An 18205-nucleotide genomic window follows, 5' to 3' on the forward strand; every position below is an offset into this window, starting at 1 on the left:
CTATATTTGCATATCACAAGAAGTAGATTCCACTTTGACAGATGGTTTACATTGATATTTTATTTCATGTGTTAACATTGATAATTTATTTCATGTGACCGATTGCTTACATTGATATTTCATTTCATACGAAGAATTATTAACATTGATGGTAGTCAGGCGGTGGCCGCTTTCATCAACGCCTGGTCCCCAAACACTTGCGTGAAGTGAAGCACGTGCTCCTCGCAATGCTCGCCTGCAGGTACACACACATTGAACACTGGCAGGAAATTATGCAACCTCACTGAAGTGGCCCTTTATAGCAGCAGCGACGACTAGACACAATCGGGCGGCACAATCGTTTCTGCTATCTGGGCTTTGTATGTGCACTGACCGGGGTTGAATGCCGGGTTTCCCCTGAGGCGCTGGTTCCTCTGCTGGAATGACCTGAATACGGTGAAGAACAGCATGTCGTCTCCTGTCTGACGAGCGGCGTCCAGAAACTTTCGGGCGGACATGTTGTCGTGAGCGCCTGCCACATACACAGCAATTAGTCAGCCTTCAAATGACCTCTTGTGATCAACTCCGGGTCATTGAGCAGATATGATTTCAAGGGCAGGAAGCTGTTAACGTACCGACGCTGCGGATGAATCTGAGAGCGCCCAGAACCTGCTGCTTGGACAGCAGAACCTCCACAATCTCATCATTGGCCGTCGACAGACGCTGTACACAAACAAAGCGTGTCATTGGACAGTGAAGATGATGAGGGGGTTGCGGAGGAGTACCTTCAACATGTCGAGGGATAGCTGATGAGCGGGCGGGTAGGTGCTCTCCAAGGACAGAAGCAAACACGCCTGAAAGAAGTCACGTGAAGGTGGACAAGTGACATGCTAACGGCTACGCCAGCTTACAAAACCGGACGGGTGCCCTTCCGTTTCCCTGCGTGACTCACCAGCGGTTTGGAGTCGGTGAGGACGTGATACTGCAGGAACTGATGCAACATATAGAAGAGGTTGTGCTGCACCAGCGTCTTGATGACCAACTCGTACAAGTAATACTGACGTGACGACAAGGTCAGTCAATCCCTGGCTGGAGTCGCGCGCGTGCGCTCACCTGACCATCACCGACCTGCACGGCGATCTGGAAGTGGTTGAGCGAGCGAATGTACTCCATCAACACGGCGATGGTCAACTTGTGGGCGGCGCCCTGCAAGCATACACCAAAACTGGCTCAACCTTGGCACCAAAGATGGCGGAAACGTTTTGCCATCTGTACCTTCCGCTCTGTGAAGGTCGACAGGACGTGCGTGTACATGTCCGATTGGTCGATGACCGCCTGGCTTCTGACTGGTCGCTTGTGAACAATCCCGCCGCGCGTGGGCCCCGCCTCCACGGCCTGCAAAGGCGCACGCGCATCAGTTGACTCCTCCCCTTTTGGTGACACGACACCCATCACTCCCTCACTCACCGCACTGTAGCTTTGCTCCGCCTCCAAGAACTCCTTGTACACTTGATTGAGTTTGTCGAAGACGCTCGCCACCACGGGGAGACTTGCTCGCTGATCGCTATCCACCACTTGTTAGCATGTTAGCATTGGCACATTAGCAGCAAACCGCTACCATTCAGAACGAGCGAGACCGCCAGACGTACGTTGAGAGCAGACGGACAGGATGACCATCTTGCAGTCGCTGCGGCGCAACAGGAAGTCCATCAGCTTACTTTTGTCTTGGAGCATGTTGACTGTCGGACTTAACTTGACGCGGAGATACCACAGGTAACCTGTCAATCAACCGATCCATCCTCAATCAGTGTGTGTGCGTGTGCTCGCACGAGCACGCGTTTAGCAGACCTTCACTGGCGCTGATGATGATATCAGGCTGGAAGACACTCCATGAAGACGAGTCTGTGCGGCGGTCAAGTCTGACAACAAACCGGCACGTGCGCACACGCATAAATCCATCGGAAGGATACACAACTGACACGGAACAGGAAGTTGTGACGGAACCACTGCCGGACCTTCGAACAACACAGGTGAAATATCGTCAATTATGACAATTGTCATGAACGTGGGCGTGTGTGCCTGCGTGTACCTGAAAGCGGGACGCGACAAGGCTGTATGGAACGAGCAGGAAGCACAGGCCGATGCGTGCTGACGGCGCCGTCGGACTCCTTCAACTTGATGTCGAACATCAGTGACGTCTGAAACGCGCGCGCAGGCGATGGCGTTATTTGGGAATTTTGCCCGACGCGCACCCGCGCACCCACCTGAGAGCTCTGATGATGGACCACCACCAGGTTATCCACAATGTTGAGAGCAAATTTTCCGGTTGTGTCCAATTTTAACACGTGTGTCTTCTTGCACACACCCTCCCTGTGCACACATCTTCATATTTAACACTGTCAAGAGATGTGTGTGTGTGTGTGTGTGTGATCACCTTGGTAAGTGGTAGAGCACCACCTCAGCGCTGGGACTGTTGGCGCTCCTGGAGTGATGCTTCAGGTACATCACGTACAACTGACCATAACTACAACCCGCACACACACACAAGATTATTGTGTCTTATTGGCAAACACACACAGAGAAGCCACTTACATGGTCGCCATGGCAACATCCCTCTCAGACAGGCTGAGTTTGGCTGGTTTTGGGACAACAGGCAACTCGATCTCAAATTTGGACATCTTGGACACACTCCCACCCTTATTTACACACACACACAAATAGAGACTTAAATGCAGCGCCAAGGTGTGTGTTCGCAAGCAGGCAGGCGCCGTTTGTTGTCGTGCGTTCTGACCCGAAAGGCGAAGGGCTGCAGGACGTTGGCCTGCACGGTGGTGGACAGCAGCATAACGGCGGTGTCAGGGCAGTACTGGTACCAGTTGACGTTGAGGCTGTGACTCTTGAGCAGTTTGACAGTGCGTTTGTCGGGAAACACCTGAACGTGACACGCCATGTGTGGGCGGGGCCGGACCCTGACAGGTGCGCGGCGACGGCGGCGGAGCTACCTGGTAGAACTCAATGCCCTGGTCGCTGACAAAGACAATCTCGTTCCAGCTGGTCCAGCAGAAGCCCAGAAGGTTTGCGTTCTTCATCTGAAGCCGTACGACACACATGTCAGAGAGGCTGGGCGGGATCAGTCGCTTGGTGTGAGCGGCTCACCTTGCACTCATGCGTGAACTCCGTGTGCGGGTAGTCGGGGATGAAATTGATGAAGTCCTGAAAGACAGGCCATTCATTTCCCCGGAACCGGCGGATTGAGTCAGTGCGTTGTACGCACACACGAGGGAACTGATCCCAAAAACTCACCACGGACTTTGACGTTCTTTGCACAGCCAGGATTTTGTTCCCAATGGAGAATTTGATGCACTTAACTTCACCTTTGTCCTCCATCCTGCACACAACTCAAATGTAAAGGTTGTTCTCCTCGACCTCATCATAACAACGAAAAAAAAATGAATATTTGTCAGTGCACATGACCCACCTGAAGGCAACCGAACTCTTGTCGTCCGGACCTTTGACGACCACACCCGTGGCGCCCCCTGAACGAACCGCGAACACCTGAAGGCAGCACGAGACCTCCATCAGCATACTTTTGGGGGCAACCAACTCAAGCACATCATAGATCCGGAAAACACATTGTTCTTTTGTTTTGTGCTTTTATTTCCGCCAGCCGGCGGTCAGCTGACTCGGCAAGCCGCCACGCTAAACTCAAGTTAATGGAAGCTGACCTGTTTGTTGGCTTCATCGAAGAAAACATTGTTGACGCTCGAAGCGTTTTCAAAGTGGACAAGATTGTCACAAAGTTCCAAGTAGTGCTCGTCGCTCATCCTATCACAACATTGGATCGATCTTTTTTCCCCCTGTTTTTAAAGACACCAAAACAAAACACCAGACCCGGAAGTAAATTATTACCCGGCACTGTTTCGCAATAAAAGCTCCGATTCGTTCTTCAATTCAAAATTGGACAGGAGGAAATCAGTTGGTGTCCAAATGTACGTAGCCTTCAACCAGTCCTCGAATCTGGGCTGGTTTCTATGGAAACTATGAGTTAAGGCTATGAAAATGTCACCTTCGCACCCTTCATTTGTCCTTAAAAAAGTGACGTGACCCGGAAGTAATTGACTTTCTTTTTTTATTGTGTGTCAACCTTGTTTGTCCTGTCGCTCTGCTTCCCTTCGCTTGTACTTGTGCTCTCATCTCGCAGCCTCTAAATGACTTTCGCTGCGCAAATAAGCTTGATATTTACTCGTCGGTGAGTTTTTCTGACACTTTTGTCTTCTGTGGAAAGTTCAGCCGAGAGCGAAGTTAAATGTACGCAAACGTCACTAAAACGCCAACAAAACAAAAGACAAACTGTACGTTTCAAATAAAGAAGAAAAATAATATATTCTAGGAGAGTATTTGGCATGTGTCGAGTTCAGTGTGACTTTTGTACTGTGTGTTACGCAATGTATCCTGGGCTGGACTCAAAATCCGAACTCGTTGTGTTGTTCATATGTTGTGTTTGCTCGCGCTGGTCAGGTTGTGGCGTTTGTCCAGCGTTCCCACCGTAAGCTTCCACTTCACCAAGACGTCCATGATGGGTAAGGTACCGTTTTAAGCTTCAACCAACCAATGTTCTACCTTAGCATGTGCTCGAACTTGTGTGCTCGCCTTCAGGTGTGACCCAGGAAGACTTTGAGAAGGCCAAGAGCAAACTTTCCTCGTTGAAGAAAGATCCTGGAAATGATGTCAAGCTCAAGATCTATGCTCTCTTCAAACAGGTCAGCACAGGCATGTTCTTTTCTGCTTGACATTGAGTATTTATGGTGTGTTTGTGGTTCACATGACAGGCAACACACGGTCCCTGTGACACCCCCAAACCGGGAATGCTGGACTTCATCAACAAGGCCAAGTGGGACTCGTGGAAGTCTTTGGGATCCATCACCCAGGTCCACACGCTCGCTGGCCTTTCACTTATTTAACTTTGTAGCAGACCACTCGTGGTGTGCGGTATGACTTGTCGTGTCATATGATGTCAAATAACAGGAAGCATGACGTTGAACAAAATGGAGAAGTTTTTGTGATTTGTGAAAATGTGATTGACAGGAGTCGGCCCGGCAGGAGTACTGCGACCTGATTGGCTCCCTGGTGGCGGCAGAAGGTGGAAGCGCCGCCCAAGCGCCCGCCCAGTCAGCCACCAATGGACGCACGTACGACTCCCTGTTGGTCAGTACGCAAGATGACATCACCACCATCACGCTCAACCGGCCCGCCAAGAAGAACGCTATCACCACTCAGGTGACCTCAACGCATCCTCACAAACATCCTCGTTTGCGACCTGACTTTGGTTGGCCATTACACATTGGTAGAAAGATTGAACAGTCACACTTAGCATGTTGCTAGTTAGCTGACATGGAGCGTTTGTTACAGATGTATGAGGAGATCATTGAAGCTCTGCAGCAAGCAGCCCAAGACAGCTCGGTGGTCACGGTCTTTACCGGTAACATTCTCTCTCCCACGCACATACACACAAAAGTAGGTTGTCGATGGCAACACACACATTGTCTGACTGGGTGGTGTGTGCATTTGGGTGTGCTTTGCCAGGCGCAGGGGACTTCTACTGCAGTGGCAATGACCTGAGCAACTTCACCAAGATTCCTGAGGGAGGATTGGAGCAGATGGCCAAAGCTGGCGGGGAGCTGCTCAGGTGATCGCTCACGGATCAGTCCGTCCATCCATCCATCGCTCGGTGTGGCCTCGAAGAGTAACATTGTCCGAGTTGACTCGCTCACCTCTGACCCCTGCGGACAGGAAATACGTGAGGGCGTTCATCGACTTCCCCAAGCCGCTGGTAGCGGTGGTGAACGGACCGGCCGTGGGAATCTCTGTCACTGTCATGGGAATGTTTGACCTGGTCTACGCTACGGAGAGCGTACGTGCGCACGCACACAAAAATATGTTGATTCAAAATCACTCATGAAGTTATTTTTAATATTTAGGCCACCTTCCACACGCCTTTCAGCCAACTGGGTCAGAGTCCAGAAGGCTGCTCGTCTTACACCTTTCCTCGCATCATGGGCAACAGCAAGGTCCCTGCACATAGAGCACACGCGCACACATACACACGTGATTGACGGGCATGCACGTGCACAGGCCAACGAGATGCTGCTGTTTAACAAGAAGCTGACGGCGTTCCAAGCGTGCCAACTGGGTCTGGTCACAGAAGTCTTTCCTGACAGCAGCTTCCACACGGAAGTTTGGAGCCGACTGAAGAACTACGCCAAGCTACCTCCAAACGTAAACGCGCACGCGGTGAACTTTTCCCCAGCAGCCCCTTGTCGTAACGTTGGCTTTGTTGATGTGTGTTTCCTGTTAGTCTCTGGCACTTTCCAAGCAGCTGATTCGCTCTATGGAGAAAGAGCGCCTCCACGCCGTCAATGACGCCGAGGTGGAGCGCCTGACAGAGCGATGGACGTCAGACGAGTGCTTCAACGCCGTCATGAGCTTCTTTCAGGCTAAATCTAAGCTCTGAACCACTGCAGCAAGCGTCGCCGTGTCTATGAGCCACCGTAGGAAACTTCACCGTGGCTACTTGCAGCGGACATTCCGTCGAATGTGAAGAATCAAGTGCCTGGCCTTAATTGCACATGTGCTTGTCACTCAACTCTATCATGTGTGTCCAGTTGTTTGTAGTGGGAAAAAAAAAAAAGTTGTTGAAGTGATAAATGTTTATCCTTTCTTTGACGTGTAGAGTCAGCGGGTGTTGTTGGCATTCGCTAATATTATTGGCATCATTATTATTATCGTCATTATTACCATCACTATTTTATTACCATTATTATATTGTCTTATTCGTGAGTTAAGACTACCGTTTTTTCCATGTATAATGCGCAAAATTTAACTAATTTATTGTCCTAAAATCTGGGGTGCGCAGTATACATGGGTACAATTTTTATTTTTTTTTATCCGGATATCATACGGAGACCGCCATTACAGATGCGCGTTCTTCTCTGCTGTTCACTTCAAACACGCTCCATACGAACACAATGCTCTCGTATCAGACGCTTGCACGATCACCTGCTCGTTTGCTGTCGCAATGTACCCTACACAAATCTGAAACATTTCTTCGCTATCGAGTTTGCTAGCGCATGCGCAGTGATACTGACCGGCAGAATAACATCCGGTTGTTCCCAAAGATGATCTTTTTTCTGAAATAATTTTACGTTTACGGACTTAAGTAGGAGTCAAAATTTGGGTGCGTATTATACATGGGTACAGGCTTTTTTCCAGCATCAACATGCCATTTTTAGGGTGCGTATTATACATGGGGGCGCATTATACATGGAAAAAATGGTAAATGTAGTGTTGCTAGGCAACAGCTCGGAGTCACTCTTTAGTAGCTTGAAATATTTCTCAGTCTCAGAAAATCTTGTTGTTAACCAAGCAATATGACCTTCAAAAATGTTAATCCAATTCAGAGTTCCAGAGAAAACCAAGTCTGTCGAAATAACAAATTCAAATGTACAAAAAGTTCAGTAAAAATATAATAGTCTCTTACTTTACACCAGCCCTTTCACCAACAACGTACATCATGGAATGTGTACTTTATATGTTGTGCATCACAGTCTGTCAAAAGAAGTCATCAGTTAAATGGTACGTGGCTAACTTGTTCTATACCTCGTTTAGATATTTTTACATTAACTGGAGGAGGAGGGATTGTGCACAGCAAAAGTGATGGGAAATAACACATTCTTCAATCCATCTACTAATGAAGCTCTCGTAAGTTTCCAACTCAACATTGCATTAAAATAAATGTGACCAAGGAAAGCTTGGCAACTACGTATTACTGATTTAGTAATAACCCTAACCCTAACCCGACAAGAGATGAGCCAACCAGTAATGTTGAGCGTTGTCTAGTTGCTAAGCAACGATTCGTCCAATTACAACGCGCCCCCCCCCCTTGTATTTAAATAATGGCACCGCCTTCTCGGCACGTCAACACAAGATGGCGGCCGTGCAACACACTGAAGCATACCTTGGCTTCGACTTCAGCACTCAGCAGGTAACAAAAAAAACACGTCACTAAACTTCTAACTTTATTAGCCTTTTGAAACGTTTAGGAGATTTTCTTTTTAATTAAAACTTTTATCACACTTGTCATAGTTATTTATTAACGCATATTTGTCCCAAATGACAACTTGTCATCTTGTTTGTGAAGTTGAAGGCTGTCGCCGTCGATCACAAGCTGAATGTCATCCATCAGAACCAAGTGCACTTTGACTCTCAGCTACCCGAATTCAGGTTTTAACTCTACCACTGCATGTAAATACACTCTGCTGTAAATTATGTGGTGCTAGTGGTTCAGTTGTCAATTTGGGCTGTCTTATAATGTAGTAATGTACTACAATGTAGAATGACCTGACCTACTAGTTGTACAAGTTCAGTGGCATTAAGAACTTAGATACAAGTCGATATTTGTTTTAAAGTTAGCTACAAGTTGACATAAGGTTATGTTTTCAGTTCCTTCTATTGGATGAATACGTACTCAAATAACATTGATTTTGGGCTGCAGGACGGAGGGGGGCGTCCATGTGGGTGCAGACGGCCTGACGGTGACATCGCCCGCTCTAATGTGGGTCAAGGTATGAGTGCATCGAGACACCAGTGTGACCCTTCAAGCGTGTGCGCTGAATAATATTCTGGAGTGATCTTCAGGCTCTGGACCTCCTATTGGAGCAGATGAAGGAAGCGGGCTTCGACTTCTCCAGGGTGCGAGCGTTGTCAGGCAGTGGTCAGGTGATCTTTTGACCTTAACTCACGTGGCTGTCAATCAAAATGCATCGTGGTTAGTGATCCGCTCTCATCCTCTCAGCAACACGGGAGCGTGTACTGGAAGAAGGGAGCGGCGACGACCCTCCAGCAGCTCCACCACCAGCGCAGCCTCAGCCATCAGCTCAAAGTACGTATGTCTGTGCCGGTCGATGATGTTTATTTTGAATCAAATTTGCGTACCAATGAGTGGATGGGCATGTTTACGCCCACCTCATGGGCCTTGTTGCGTTTCAGGACTGTTTCTCAGTGCACGACTCCCCCGTGTGGATGGACTCAAGCAGCGGACTGCAGTGTGAGCGCCTGGAGGATGCAGCAGGGGGTGCTGCCAAGCTGGCAGACATCACGGGCTCCAGAGCCTATGAGGTGATCCTCACACTCACACATCTGAGGGCAAATTAAATGCTGACTATTTTTTTTGTGTTTGGGCAGCGTTTCACTGGAAGTCAGATTGCCAAAATGCGCGACGAACGACCGCGAGAGTTCCAAGATACCGAGGTCAGCTGCTGACCTTGCCGCATCCGCCTCAGATGTGGCCTTATTGATGTTGGTGTGACCCCTGTTTCAGAGGATCTCATTGGTCAGCAGCTTTGCGGCGTCGCTCTTCCTCGGCAGGTACGCTGCCATCGACTACAGTGACGGTAGGCCACCAGACAACACTTCACCAATGATATCATTAGCTGGGCAGGGCAATATGGAAATTAAAATCGGTGACTTTTTCTTTCTCAATACAGTAAAACAGATTCGAACCATTTCCCCTCCGCTTCATTTATAGAAAAAACTATTGACAATGAAATGATTCAAAACAGAGCTATGATTGCATTTCTCAGACTTTATAAACTCCAACAAAGTTTGAAACCTTTTCCAAATCAACTGCATTGACTAGCTAAAGTTGATCAATGGCAATGCAAACCTGGAGCTTTGTAATTGTGTCTTCCTTTGCTGACCGAAGCGATGATGTCATCACGTTCATCCTTGAAGGTTCAGGAATGAATCTTCTGGACATCCGTAGCAAAAAGTGGAACGAGGCCTTGCTGGAGGCCGTGTGTCCCGGTCTGGACGTTCTGCTGGGGAAGCCGATGCCCTCTGCGTCCGTGCTAGTGAGACGACGATCTGCGCAGCTAGCCCCGCCCTCCGCCGAGCTGCTTGTGACCTTTAGCCCTGTGTGACCTTCAGGGCACTGTGTCGTCCTACTGGGTGCGCAGGTTTGGCTTCTCGGACACGTGCGCCGTGGTCGCCTTCACTGGTGACAACCCAGGTGACCCTGCCAACGGGGACGTTGGCCCGCCAGTTATGACTGATGCTGACGGTGACAGCTGTTTCTCTTTTTCTCAGCATCTTTGGCGGGGATGAGACTCCAGCAGGGAGACCTGGCTGTAAGTGGTTGCGTCCACGTGTACCTGATCTGGCCCCTTTGCGTTGAGGGGCCAAGTTCTCCACAATATTTTTGCGCCTACTCTTGTAAATCTTATCAGCAATCAGGACTTTGACTTCCTACTATTCCTTTCTTTGTGTGTGCACGCGTTGCAGGTGAGTCTGGGTACCAGCGACACAGTGTTTGTGTGGCTCCAGCACGCCCGTCCCGCTCTCGAAGGTCACGTGTTCATCAATCCTGTCGACTGGCGACATTTCATGGGCTTGCTGTGGTGGGATTTTGTGTCTCTTGCATTTTGGGGTGATGGTGAAATGACCAGCACCAACGCGCGTGTGCACGTTCTTCAGTTTCAAGAACGGATCTTTGACTCGAGAGCGACTGAGGAACCGCTGCGCTGATTCATCATGGGAACGCTTCTCTGCTGCTTTGAGGCAAACGCCTCTTGGAAACAACGGTTACATTGGTATACTTTTACTATTTTTCATTGCCCCCTATCCTTCCTTCTTTTCTTCCTTCTTCTGACATCATGTTTGTAGGCCTTTATTTTGACGTCATGGAGATCACCCCTCGTGCGGTGGGAGTTCATCTCTTTGACGCAGAAGACAACAAGGTGGTCCAAGTATAGTGCGTGTCTGTGTACGTGTGTGACAATACTTGTATTGCCCTGTAGGTGTCATCAGTGAGCGCTGAGGCGGAGGTGCGGGCCCTGGTGGAGGGTCAGTTCCTTTCACGGCGGCTCCACGCTGAGCGTCTGGGTTACTCCATCAGTAAGAACAACATCAAGCAGACGTACGCACACACAAACTCACAGACACTAACCTCGTCTGGTTCAGTTCCAGGAAGTCGAATTTTGGCAACGGGCGGAGCGTCGTGTAACAAAGAGATTCTGCAGGTGAGTCTGAAAGCTGACACGCTAATGTCATGTGAATGCTTTCTTATTATTTGTGTATTGGTTTGTGTGCATCAGGTGTTGTGCGACGTGTTTAACGCTCCAGTTTACACCATGGACGTGTCCAATTCTGCTTGCCTCGGCTCCGCTTACAGGGCTCTGCACGGTATGCTAGTACTAGCTTGCTATGGCTAGCCTTTTATCCACCTTTTGATCCTGACAAAATTGGTAGAACGTCCTCATTCTTCATCTGGAAGCAAGGTACACCTTTTGAAAGGATACTAGATGACCATTTGGGGCAAAAAACTATTATGGAAGTGCTCATGATGATGATGATAGTAGCATTCTTACTAATTGGTCGATGTCGTCCCAGGTGTGCTTGACCAATCAGACGTGTCCTTCTTTGATGTGACGAAAGAAGCTCCTGAAGCACGACTTGCCACCACGCCACAGCTTCATGCACACCAGGTACACACACACACACACACACACACACATACACAAAAGGTGTGATGAGAGAGGTTGTAACGTTTTCCTTCAAGATGGCAGCCATGTGTCACTTTCTGTACGTGTGTCAGGTGTACAACGAGATGCTGCAACGTTATGGCCGCTTGGAGAAGAAAGTCCTGCAGGAGCTCCGCTCCTAAACCGCTCACTCAAATCTGATTGGCCAACGTCAGCCTCAACCCAAGTTGGTTTTCAATGAGGATGCGCACATTGTGACAAATTTGCACAACACATCCCTTCACGATGGGTCATTTGTTGCAAATTAATGAAAACATTCCTGCCATTGACTTCCTGCCAGCCAGTGTGTGTTTGTGTGTTTGTGTGTGCGCGTGTGTGTGTGCGTGCATTATAGCAGCATGTAAAAGCATGGAGGCACACTGCTTTGGACAATGACGTGATCGTTTTATTCAGATTCAGATTTTTTTAGAAGACAAAACCAGTTTTTTTTTTGTATTCTGAATGTTACTTAAGAACTAGGGGTGTAAATCGCGGGTTTTGTCACGATACGATATCATATCGATACAAAGAATGATATTTGCCGATATCTTAAATCCTGCTGTGATTCATTCACGATACATCACGATATAGTGCCCTACGATCGATATAGAACAATATCCTGATTTATAACAATTCATACGCAAAATCAACAACATCTTTTCTTTGGAATCCAAAGTGCTTCCAAACGAATGACTCGAAGCCCAAAGGGGAGCGAATGTCCTCGTCTTCTTGGACACTAGCCATAGCACCAGCCCAGGAGCCACGTAGTTGTCGGCTCCCCTTTCACGTGCCTGCTCTGCTCACAACACAACACGCCGCACACTGCTCCCGGAAAGAGGAAGCAAGCAACAATGAACTGGATTTCAAAATAAAGTCGCGTCTAATGTCGGAGGTCAAAAACGGGCGATATAGTTCGATGTTTACGTTTAGCATCGATGCCAACAAGTCGTAGAGCATTATATCGATGTATCGATGAATCATTACACCCCTATTAAGAACGCTAAATTCTATCACAAATGTAAATTCAGTAACAAAGAACTTTAAATACTATATAATATACTATAATGCGATTGGACGGCGAATGGCTCAGGGTGTACCCCACCTACCGCGTGAGGAAAAAGCGATACGGAAGATGAATGAATAAATAAATAAATAAATGTCTGACATTAAATTGATCTGTAGCTCACTGAACAAAAAGTCTATGAAAACAAGTAACTGATTCAACTTGTGTGCAAATAACAGCACTTTTTTTCCTAATGTGAATGTTTAAGTTCTTGCTGAACGACGCCGTCTGATGACATCATCCAAGAACAGAAAGTGCAAACGAAAGGATTGTCGATGCATTCACGTTAGAAGAAAATGCCAAGACATCACACGAGCGGTTAGCTTGTAGCAAAATCACTTAATATCACGGACACGTTAGCATTAGGAAGCTACCAACATTGTGATTATTGTGTGTGTTTACATCAAGTAACTGTGCTGCTATGCTAGCTGCTAGCCTGTTTCAAATAGCTGCCATGCAAACAACTTGTGTTTGCTTGCATTCTTAATGAGTGTGTCCGTCAGCTGTCAATCCCAGTTTGACCCGCCTTAAGACGTGATGTCACAATTCCTCCTCGGACCGGTCTCATTCTCCCCTTTCTGTCTCCCCACCAGTATCACCTTCAGTCTCCATCTCCTCCTGCTTGGAGTTAGTGCGCTTGTCTCCACAGAGGGTTTGATCATGCTCCTGGTTGTGCTGTCGATTGGGGTCATTGTCAAGTTCCTGGTCCAGGGCATTATCATGGTGGTCATCTTCCTGGTCATTATTATGTTCCTGGTCATAGTCCTGGTTGTGTTCCAGATCCCAGATATCTTCCTTGTCATTGTCACGTTCCTGGTCTTTGATCAGTTCCCGGCTGTTGTCATGGTCCTTGTCATCGTTATGGTCCTGGTTGTTGTCATGATTTGGATCCTGGTCAATGTTCTGCTCCTGACTTTGGTGCTGATCTTGTTCCTGCTCCTTGTCACTGCTGTGGTTGTGCTCATGGTCCTTGTCATTGTTATGGTCCTGGTTGTTGTCATGATTTGGATCCTGATCAATGTTCTGCACCTGACTTTGGTCCTGATCTTGTTCCTGCTCCTTGTCACTGCTGTGGTTGTGCTCATGGTCCTGGTCAATGTTTTGGTCCTGACTGTGGTCCTCGTCCTTCTCCTGGTCCTGCCTGTCGCCCTGCTTGTGGTCAATTCCCAGGTCGCGTTCCTGGTCAGCTATGTGGTCCTGGTCCAATGTAGAGTCCGAAGCAGCGCGAGTGTGGAAAGAGTCGTCGACCCTGAGCACACCTGAAAGCAGCAAACAAAAGTGACCTCCATGACAACCGCAGCTGGACTTGTGCGTGCTTACCGGCAGGAGTCAAAACAAGCGCCTGAAGGATGTCCGACAACGACACGATGCCCACGATGCGAGACTCTTCATCCACCGCCACCAACCTGTGAACCTACACGCACAAGTTTACAAGACTGTCTCGGCTTGCCATCCCGGGGAGCAGCCGTCACCTCAGCCTTGACGATGCGGTCCACGATGGTCTCCAGCGTCTCCATCTTGTTGCACTTCAGGACGCCCTCAAAGTACTGCGAGCGGTGCCGCAGCGCCTGTGTGACCGTCACGCCCAGGTCGTTATACGTCTTCTCCGCCGCCAAGTTCTGAGGGACAGACACCGCGGCTAGGCTAGTACCCGGACTGACGACCGCTCAGTGGCTAGCGTTTGGCAGCTTTACTCACGATCACGTCAAACTTGGAGTAGATGTCCACCACTTGGCCTGAGTACAAACAAACACACAGCTGACATGTATTTGATAGAATACATATAGAAATGAGTGCCAGTCCCAAAATGGTGGCGCTTACCTTGGTGATTGACGACGGGCAAGGCAGAAACACGGCGGTGTGTGAAGACGGACAGGGCGGTGATGAGGGGAGTGTCCGGGTGGATGAAAGCGACGTCAGCGTAAGTGCCCACTCCCACTTCCTCCAGCGTCTTCTTCATGAAGGCAGGCATGGGCATCTCGCACATCTGGCACGCACACACACGTTTTATTAAGAGTGCAGCAGCGTCCCCTGCAGGCGGGCGGGGACACTCACAAAGAGCTGCAGGAACTTGAGGATGCGTTTGTGCGTCAGGATGTAAAGTGCATTGCCGCTCAGCGGGTCGACAACTGGAAGACGATGAATCTTGTTACGGATCAGTGAGTGCACCGCCTCGAAGATGCTGATACCGCAACATGGAAGGCACACGGATCAACTTCCTGTTTTCAATCGGCCCGCTCATGAGACCCCCGCTTGCTAGCATACCTGGCATCTGGCGAGATGTGGACCAGAGGCTTGAAGGTTTCCTGCAGGTAAAGCTCTGTCATCAAACAGAAGAGACCAAGTCACACATGGAGTAATGGTTTACTCGTTTGTTTTTTGTCACGGCTGACTATTGGTAACAATAATGAAAGCAAACCTCTCCATGTCTCTATCTTGTGTTCCTCCAGCTCGTAAATCTGAACCTGGAAAAAAAAATTGACATCATCAAAAACTCATATCACACGCTTTTTCTCGATGTGCACACGTGTGTTACCATGGGTGACTTGTAGTATCTGGTCAAGATGTTGATGAAGTCTGTGATAGTTAACATTCCTGAAACAGACAAGAGGAAGAAGAACCACCTTCGAGGCCTACCAGGTGTGCGTGTGTGTGCGTGCGTGTGTGTACCAACAAAACTTTGTTTCTTGGTTTCCCACAGAGGAGCAGCTCGAACTCCGTTTGCGACAAGAGCAAAGAAGGCTTTCTTCACCTGCAACGCAAAGACGCACGTGTCAGTCAGCTGCCAGTCACGTGGCAGTGGCATGCGAGGCAACCTGCAGCGTGGTGTCAAAGACGACCAGTTTGGAGCTGGTGGGTATGATGTCGTAACACTTGTGAGACTTCATGAAGCGCGTGTAAATGTCCCTCTCGGAGTCCGCACACACTACAAACACACGCGGGTTTTGTTTCCATCAGCGCCATCCAAACAATTCAAGACTTGCGAGAGAAGGCGACGTTTCCTACCGCCCTCGTCCGCGAGGCCTCGCAGCTGCATCTCTCCCGCTACATCCGTTGCCTGTTGAACACAAAATAATGGCGTCAATGGGGCTAGAGTGACTGCTGTCATTTCACTATACTGGGATGATATACTCTGAATGCAAACTGTTAGTTTGTTCTTTGAAAGGCTCTCTTGACCCTAGAGCAAAACATTGTACTTGAAAAATAAAACAAATAAAGATCGTGACCGTGCCAAAGTAAGATGGGTGACCTCTGGCTTTAGCCGCAAGGGGGCTATTGATACTTCATATCCGTGGAATTAATTGAAATAACTGATTAAGAACAATCTAATTTTGGGGTGTTACATGACATCACCAATCAATGAAGGTCGCTCGTCCGGGGGGGGGGGGTGCATTATGACGTCATCCCAAATATATTTACACGTCAGGAATGATGACAACCTTGCTGGCCTAGTCATCATGACGACACCTAAGATGGAGTGTCGTCATCGGGCACCAACCTGGCCGTCGTCGTTCATTCCGCCCGTTTGTCACCGACGTCGAAGCGAAGAAAAACAAGAAGACGACAAAAAGACGAAGAAGACGAACATCAGGTCGTCATCGTCCTGTTTTGCCGTCAAATGTTCGCGTTATGTCGGGAAAAAAATCCAGGCGCGATGTCAAGTGCAGTCAAGCTCATGTACACCACGCACGCAACAAACATCCGGCTGGGATCTTCGCAATAAAAGCACTATTGCCTGCTTCCGCCACGTGGCTTTTCGCTAGGGCGAGACAAATACATCCATCCATCAATTTTCAGCAACGCTTCTCCTGTTAAGGGTTGCGGGGGTGCTGGAGCCTGTCCCAACTGCGATCGGGCGAAAAAAAAAAGACTATATAGTGTTAACCTTTGTCACTTTTATGGCTGATATAATTTTGTTTCATTCTATTTGCATGACTATTAGCACTAGCGTTTTGAGATTTTATCACTTTGAGACTTTTGTGAAACAAAGTACATTATAAATAAAAAAATATGATTTATTATTATTATTATTATTACTATTATTATTATTATTATTATTATTATTATGTTCTCCCCTGCATGGGTTTTCTCCGGGAACCAGTTCAGGGTGTTGCGCGCCTACTGCCCGCGACCCCTATGGGGACAAGCAATACAGAAAATGGATGGATATTATTATTATTATTATTGTTATATTTGCGGTGCAGTAGTATTGTGAGGTTTGATGTTCAAACATGGGCTGGGGATTTCTTGTGTGGAGTTGTTGAGCACGTTGTCTCCGTTATTACGTCATCAAGAGGATTTCCTTCCACATTTCCAAAAAATTTCAGCACGAGAAATTGTTCTCCGTGTGCGCTGCCATTGGCGGGCCACAAGTCTAAGGTGTATGCAAAGTCAGCCACTTGCACAAATGCAACGCTAATGGTGACACATATGTGCTCAGGAAAAACAATCTATATTTTTCTTCTTTTAACTTCTTTCTTTCTAAAAGTAATGTCTTTGTTTCAGCTTTCAGACCTGGTTGCCAACGACAAGGGGCGCGGCCAAAGGTGTTGGGTGACAGCCTGATGCGGATGAAGACGAGGACGAGCGCGGTCCTGTGTCCGGAGGAGACGAGAAGGATCGCAGACGTCTGGGCTCGCTGGCGTATGTCTCCAGGGGGAAGACGCTCACCTGCCCCTGGCCGGGGGGAGTCTGCAGAGCCGGTGGCGGGGGGGCGGTGCACGACAAACTGAAGGCTGGGCGAAATCGCGGCCAGGACGAAGAGTGGGAAAGTGGACGTGGAATGGAACAGATGAAAAAAGCATCAATTGACCAAGTGCGACATACACACACCTCTGGGTTTGCTCCTCTTGTTGCGTGCGAAAAGCTTGCTGGTGATAGGTGAGGATGACATTTGCTGGTTGGATTCCCTCGAGGCCAACCTGAACATCCCACTGAAGCTCAACCTACCACACACAACGCACAGACTCACTCGCAGAACATTCCTGCGACATCACGCGTGTTTACCTTCGTGTAGTGGGAGGGGACTCTGCGATGCTTTTGCCTGGAGGGGGCGCGGCCCTGGAGGCAGAGTCGCTAGCTTGCGGGAAGAAGTTCTTGCCGCCGTTTGTCTCCCCCTGCGGGACGACACGCATACTACAAGGTCACAACGACGTGACTGCTCGCCCGCACGTCGTCCCGCTTTTCACCTTCCTCGCTTTGTCCTTCTCCACTCCAGAAGACATTCCAAACACGTTTACGTCCTGCGGCGGAGTCATCATTGATTATGGTCAACATCCGAAACAGGTTCAAGCAGAAGAAATCCATAGAGACATGAGGACACTGGACTTCAAGTGAGGCCCATAAAATGAGGCCGGTCGCCAGTTTGACAAGCAAATTTCTCAAATTGCTCCACAGGCCTACGAGTTGACCGCGACAACATGACAGCCCAAAGAGTCGAGGAGCGGCCTGGAGAGATCGTCAGTGGCCCAAAGCCGTTAACAAAAGCAACGTTACCTGCTTCTAGATCGGCTGCCCTCCGTTGATTGTCCTCGTCGCACGCCGACTTCCTTCTTTCTTGCTAGTTCTGTCTCGCGATGGCCAATCG

At 48.7% G+C, this 18205-nt stretch overlaps 4 protein-coding genes across 12 annotated transcripts; 2 read left to right on the plus strand and 2 right to left on the minus strand.

Annotated features, from left to right (window-relative positions):
• Positions 1–40: 40 nt before the first annotated feature.
• rmc1 (regulator of MON1-CCZ1) lies at positions 41–4075 on the minus strand. The gene is made up of 21 exons (XM_061265982.1): positions 3705–4075; positions 3458–3534; positions 3283–3367; positions 3136–3192; positions 2982–3068; positions 2771–2911; positions 2572–2675; positions 2414–2503; positions 2244–2349; positions 2069–2177; positions 1950–1994; positions 1828–1881; positions 1629–1757; positions 1447–1553; positions 1255–1374; positions 1108–1185; positions 932–1036; positions 765–833; positions 615–702; positions 374–511; positions 41–235 (listed from the first exon to the last, which is right to left on the minus strand). Exons 1-21 carry the CDS (start codon positions 3801–3803, stop codon positions 156–158), a joined length of 1968 nt encoding a protein of 655 aa, XP_061121966.1. The 5' UTR covers positions 3804–4075; the 3' UTR covers positions 41–155.
• Positions 4075–6702, plus strand: eci2 (enoyl-CoA delta isomerase 2). The gene is made up of 11 exons (XM_061265991.1): positions 4075–4228; positions 4498–4559; positions 4636–4739; positions 4809–4907; positions 5065–5256; positions 5389–5458; positions 5563–5665; positions 5770–5890; positions 5958–6047; positions 6112–6255; positions 6335–6702. Exons 1-11 carry the CDS (start codon positions 4188–4190, stop codon positions 6488–6490), a joined length of 1182 nt encoding a protein of 393 aa, XP_061121975.1. The 5' UTR covers positions 4075–4187; the 3' UTR covers positions 6491–6702.
• A 1218-nt stretch (positions 6703–7920) lies between these two features.
• Positions 7921–12726, plus strand: xylb (xylulokinase homolog (H. influenzae)). 5 transcript variants are annotated; one of them, XR_009710484.1, is made up of 19 exons: positions 7921–8020; positions 8177–8259; positions 8531–8600; positions 8674–8754; positions 8831–8917; positions 9025–9153; positions 9220–9285; positions 9356–9428; positions 9769–9887; positions 9964–10045; positions 10123–10163; positions 10318–10433; positions 10510–10625; positions 10699–10772; positions 10833–10929; positions 10996–11054; positions 11207–11217; positions 11425–11519; positions 11630–11684. XR_009710484.1 is itself a non-coding variant. In XM_061265987.1 (19 exons), exons 1-19 carry the CDS (start codon positions 7964–7966, stop codon positions 11696–11698), a joined length of 1620 nt encoding a protein of 539 aa, XP_061121971.1. In that variant the 5' UTR covers positions 7921–7963; the 3' UTR covers positions 11699–12726. The 5 variants fall into 5 exon arrangements, 3 of the variants coding, with proteins under 3 accessions (XP_061121971.1, XP_061121972.1, XP_061121973.1); XM_061265987.1 differs by having other exon boundaries at positions 11207–11312; positions 11630–12726; XM_061265988.1 differs by having other exon boundaries at positions 7922–8020; positions 11130–11217; positions 11630–12726.
• Positions 11940–18205, minus strand: LOC133143805 (5'-AMP-activated protein kinase subunit gamma-2-like). 5 transcript variants are annotated; one of them, XM_061265978.1, is made up of 17 exons: positions 18115–18205; positions 17808–17861; positions 17626–17735; positions 17452–17564; positions 17134–17354; positions 15625–15676; positions 15435–15544; positions 15289–15370; positions 15155–15213; positions 15038–15083; positions 14884–14938; positions 14674–14800; positions 14440–14605; positions 14317–14354; positions 14091–14237; positions 13939–14032; positions 11940–13877 (listed from the first exon to the last, which is right to left on the minus strand). In XM_061265978.1, exons 2-17 carry the CDS (start codon positions 17841–17843, stop codon positions 13183–13185), a joined length of 2151 nt encoding a protein of 716 aa, XP_061121962.1. In that variant the 5' UTR covers positions 17844–17861; positions 18115–18205; the 3' UTR covers positions 11940–13182. The 5 variants fall into 5 exon arrangements, with proteins under 5 accessions (XP_061121962.1, XP_061121961.1, XP_061121964.1 ...); XM_061265977.1 differs by having other exon boundaries at positions 15155–15370; XM_061265980.1 differs by lacking the exons at positions 17808–17861; positions 18115–18205 and having other exon boundaries at positions 15155–15370; positions 17134–17213; positions 17290–17564; positions 17626–17662.

This window comes from Syngnathus typhle, linkage group LG19 (assembly GCF_033458585.1).
Source record: "Syngnathus typhle isolate RoL2023-S1 ecotype Sweden linkage group LG19, RoL_Styp_1.0, whole genome shotgun sequence".
NCBI classification, from domain to species: Eukaryota; Metazoa; Chordata; class Actinopteri; order Syngnathiformes; family Syngnathidae; genus Syngnathus; species Syngnathus typhle.